Source organism: Lottia gigantea, assembly GCF_000327385.1.
Source record: "Lottia gigantea unplaced genomic scaffold LOTGIsca_62, whole genome shotgun sequence".
In the NCBI taxonomy this organism is placed as follows: domain Eukaryota; kingdom Metazoa; phylum Mollusca; class Gastropoda; family Lottiidae; genus Lottia; species Lottia gigantea.
The window spans coordinates 116,564-122,067 of record NW_008710115.1 but is presented as its reverse complement, the minus strand read 5'-3'; the positions used below and the strand labels follow the sequence as shown (position 1 = coordinate 122,067).

General features: G+C 31.4%; 1 protein-coding gene across 1 annotated transcript; it reads right to left on the bottom strand.

Moving 5' to 3' along the window:
- Nucleotides 1-599: 599 nt before the first annotated feature.
- LOTGIDRAFT_166883 (hypothetical protein) lies at nucleotides 600-4,057 on the bottom strand (the record flags this gene model as incomplete). Its single annotated transcript, XM_009064353.1, has 4 exons — nucleotides 600-640; nucleotides 2,236-2,505; nucleotides 2,781-3,752; nucleotides 4,042-4,057. The coding sequence occupies 4 exons, from the start codon at nucleotides 4,055-4,057 to the stop codon at nucleotides 600-602; spliced, it is 1,299 nt and encodes a 432-aa protein (XP_009062601.1).
- Nucleotides 4,058-5,504: the final 1,447 nt, after the last annotated feature.

Here is a 5,504-nt window from a genome sequence, read left to right as displayed (position 1 = left end):
GCTTAAGATTGGCCTTAAAAAGATGAGCAAAGTCATCAAACTTGCAATAAAGGAAATTTGCAAGGACAGACTCATTTATCTACCCTTATTTCTAACTGTTTGGAAACATAATTCTGCACGTGTAGATCACTAGGAAACATAATGGCTGAATTTCACATAATATAATAAACTAATAATAATATTTTTGATTATAAATCATGAAAGAAAATTGAATAATAAAAATTTATTCAAATGAATAGGTGTGTAATGAAATTATGCTGGTGCTGTTTAAAAATTTGAATTACAAAGGCATAGTGTAAAGTATTTGAAATCTCTTTAATGATGAACATAATTTATATTTAATACAAGGTGGTACAAGACAATTAATGTATTTGAACAATAATCTATTTTAGTAAGATTTTATCCTACACACAGAGAAAATACTTTATGTCTCTATATTCAGATATAATTACCTTCATTATAAACATACATTTTCTATATTTTACTCACAAATATCTTTATTGTAACTCAATATTCTTATTAATCATTTCTTATGTAAATGGACAAATAGGTACTTTAAGAAACAACTGCTTAAAAATCAAGAGATTTGTTCGCAATATTTAAACAATACTTAGTGTATTAATTACACATAGATATCTCTCTGTAATTAATACACATAAAAGTATTGTTTACATGTATACAAAAATATTCTATTTACAATTTCTTTTAATGACTATCATAATTCATTTTCTCATATTATGTACCTGTGTAGGTATCATATTTAATAATGCTATTCTCCATATCTTAGCCAAATATGATGTCAAACATCATTTAGTTTGATTCTGTGGGTACAAAACTGAAACATAAATAGTTTTTGTGTCCTCCACCCAACTCCCCACATCCGTCAAACATATCAGAACAATTTGATGGTGTGAAATGTCATTTATTTTGCATGACCACAAGAATATGAGAAACATAAAATATTGGTGTAAAACTTACACTTCATAAAACAACTCAAATATCTAATAATGCTCATATTCCTGTTGGGCTAAACACAATAATGATAAAATACGCCAAACACAGCCCCAATAAATAGTTTTTTTAAAGAGATTTTCACCCAAAATATTATTCCATGTTAGCAAAATTGAAAGGTTATTTTATGAAAGGTGATTTTCACCCCAAAATTTATTCTGTGAGTACAAAATTAAAGAATCGTTTTTATAAAAGATTTTCACCCCCATAAATTGATTCTGTGAATGCAAAATTTAACGATTGCTTCAAAACGTGACTGCCTTCCTTTATATCCCTTTCAAGATTGCTTATCAGCATATTTCATACTCAAATAGAAACCAAGACATTTGTATAGTCAACAAAGTGAATGGTCATAATATGAGCTAATAGACAACATTCCATGATTTATAACAAAGTCTATTGGGAACAGTACAGAACATGTATCTTATATAAAAAAAATACCATTTAATCAATAAAATTACAAATTATCCATGGCAACTAGCTTACTCAAACTTTTAATACCTTCTACCACAATCAAATACTCAGTACAAACTTTTACATTGTCTCTCTGTGAGCAGTTGAAGTATCTTTCCAAAAATGGCTAACATCCCATTCAAACTAATATATTGATTTAGGACTTTAAAAATAGCAAACAAAAATCAAATTTCTACAACTCAAACATGTTCATTTTTCTCGTGTTCCTCATTACATTTTTTACTGCCAGGCACGCTGATGAAATCAGTCCCAGTTAAAATAGTGTATTGTAAAGTATTGTTCAAACTTTATCGATCAGTACAATTTAGGTAATCGTAAAACGTTAATCATGACCTACAGTCCATATTAAAATATTTGAAAGTTCAAGGACTTTTCAAGGACAAACATCAATTTTGCAAGTTTAGGGACTTAAAAACTTAATTAATTTCTTCTACAAAAGGTCTCATTGAATAATTCTAGAACATTCGTCTTATATTTTGTGTGAATTCATTACACAGCCAGCTATTTTGTAGCACAAGGAGACAAGCAAGAAGATTATAAATCTGTGAGTTATTCATGTGGATAGTTTAGTACCCTGTTAATACTCTTTTATAGTCTTGTGACAACCATATTAATATAATGAGTTAGAGTGATAGAAGTAGAGATGGTTTTGATAGAATGTGTTATAGCTACCCGGTACTTGATAAACAAGCTGGTTAGCTAGAGGTATTGGCAATGACAGGAAGGTTTGATAGAATGTATTATAGTTACCTGGTACTTGATAAACAAGCTGGTTAGCTAGAGGTACTGGTAATGACAGGAAGGTTTGATAGAATGTATTATAGTTACCCGGTACTTGATAAACAAGCTGGTTAACTATAGGTACTGGTAAAATCAGAAAGGTTTGATAGAATGAATTATAGTTACCCGGTACTTGATAAACAAGCTGGTTAACTATAGGTACTGGTAATGACAGGAAGGTTTGATAGAATGTATTATAGTTACCTGCTACTTGATAAACAAGCTGGTTAACTATAGGTACTGGAAATGACGGGAAGGTTTGATAGAATGTATTATAGTTACCTGGTACTTGATAAACAAGCTGGTTAGCTAGAGGTACTGGTAATGACAGGAAGGTTTGATAGAATGTATTATAGCTATCCAGTTCTTGATAAACAAGCTAGTTAACTATAGGTACTGGAAATGACAGGAAGGTTTGATAGAATGTATTATAGTTATCCGATACTTGATAAATAAGCTGGTTAGCTATAGGTACTGGTAATGACAGGAAAGTTCATAGAATGTATTATAGTTACCCGGTACTTGATAAACAAGCTGGTTAACTATAGGTACTGGTAATGACAGGAAAGTTTGATAGAATGTATTATAGTTACCCGGTACTTGATAAACAAGCTGGTTAACTATAGGTACTGGTAATGACAGGAAAGTTTGATAGAATGTATTATAGTTACCTGCTACTTGATAAACAAGCTGGTTAACTATAGGTACTGGTAATGACAGGAAAGTTTGATAGAATGTATTATAGTTACCTGGTACTTGATAAACAAGCTGGTTAACTATAGGTACTGGTAATGACAGGAAGGTTTGATAGAATGTATCATAGTTACCCGGTACTTGATAAACAAGCTGGTTAACTATAGGTACTGGTAATGACAGGAAGGTTTGATAGAATGTATTATAGCTACCGAGTACTTGATAAACAAGCTGGTTAACTATAGGTACTGGTAATGATAGGAAGGTTTGATAGAATGTGTTATAGCTACCCAGTACTTGATAAACAAGCTGGTTAACTATAGGTAGTGGTAATGATAGGAAGGTTTGATAGAATGTATTATAGCTACCCAGTACTTGATAAATAAGCTGGTTAACTAGAGGTACTGGTAATGACAGGAAGGTTTGATAGAATGTATTATAGCTACCCAGTACTTGATAAATAAGCTGGTTAGCTAGAGGTACTGGTAATGACAGGAAGGTTTGATAGAATGTATTATAGCTACCCAGTACTTGATAAAAAAACTGGTTAACTATAGGTACTGGTAATGACAGGAAGGTTTGATAGAATGTATTATAGTTATCCGATACTTGATAAATAAGCTGGTTAGCTATAGGTACTGGTAATGACAGGAAGGTTTGATAGAATGTATTATAGCTACCCAGTACTTGATAAACAAGCTGGTTAACTATAGGTACTGGTAATGACAGGAAGGTTTGATAGAATGTATTATAGCTATCCGGTTCTTGATAAACAAGCTGGTTAGCTAGAGGTACTGGTAAAAACAGAAAGGTTTGATAGAATGTATTATAGCTATCCAGTTCTTGATAAACAAGCTAGTTAACTATAGGTACTAGAAATGACAAGAAGGTTTGATAGAATGTATTATAGATGCCTGGTACATAGCTAGAGGTTTAAATCAAGTTAAATCTTGACCCTCAGCTGTCAAGGATTTCAGGATTTTATAGAGACTGTTCAGAATACCACAAGCGTTTTCAGTAGACATACTCCAATAACATACTTCCCTACAATTTATTTATAGCTTTAATTGACGCCTAAGATACCTTGATTACTAAGCATTTTCAGAATACCATAATTTGGTCGCTGTTATATAATATTTTTTGCAAAGGCCCCTTTTCTAACTGTTCTTATCATAAGCCTTTTAGCAGCAACCAGTTGTATTAGAAGATGTTTAGATAAAGAAATAAACTTGTAGCATTCTAGGAAGATAAAATGATAATTTCCAAGCCAACAGCCACATTAGAAGCTATATATTGACAATTGACATGAGAGTAGGAAGAGAGAATGATGGATTAAAAGTGGACACTAGATGTTGTTGTATATAATTATAAGATACTAGAAGATTTACTATTGATTAAGAAAGAGAGATTGAAGTTAATAAGATAATAATGAGGTAAAGTAAAACTCATCTACCATTTGTACTGACAGATCAAGGTACTGGTGGTCAACCTCCAACATATCTATCATGGTTTTCAATATATGTTACATATGAACGGCGTCACTAGCAAGGCAAGACATACTCAATCTTCTGGAACACCTGATGCCACTTTCCTTTACATTTGTCAAACAAGCTTAATTCCTTTTGAGAGATCCACAAGGTACTGATACTATAGTCAACATTTAACATATTTAGCATGGTCTTCCATATCTGTCATATGATGGATGTCACTAGCAAGGCAAAACATACTACTTCCTCTTTTTGGACACCTGATGCCACTTGACCACTGGATCTATCAATCCAGCTTTCTTTCTGAATCATCTACAAAACTGATCGAGTTCAATTGGTTTTTTCATAATTCTTTTATAAAATATATGAATAATGTTAAAATTTCTATTTAAAGCCAAAATGGATCTAAAAGGAGTTGGAATCGCTTCTCTAAAAATTCAATAGAGATCTCCTAAACCCTGATGAATTCTTTAATGTGCCAAATTTTCAGGAATAATTGGACATACAGAAATCACTGTTGGAATATATTTGGCCAATGATAATAAATTTTGTATGAGAGATCTGGATTCTCTTAAGACATGTGACGTCTGTTCATCTTGTTTAGATGAAGAATTGGTCATTAATAACATCATATAACCATGGCAACACTTTTTCCTTTCCAAATTAAATTAAGCAGCAATCAATATGGATTGGGGTGAAATGACATAGATACATCTAGTAGTATAACTGTTATTTAATATCAACAATATTTTATACTTCAATCCTTCAAATTAGTGTTTGGAATTCAATATTTCTGAGAAATTTGACTGTTTAAAACATTCCAGATATCAACAGAAGTTTGAATTCACATAATTTTAAATGTCCTGTTTCTTTTTTTTGTAGATCTTATGTGAGGTCTGTCTTGAACTATCTTATAGTGACTAAAGATTTGCATTTTAATGAAAATCTAAGCATTAAAGAGATTGTAAAGAGTATATGAACACAATTTTACAGATCACAATTACTTTAATAAATAAATTGCGACGTTTCGACAATGATACTTTCGTCTTTATCAAGCAA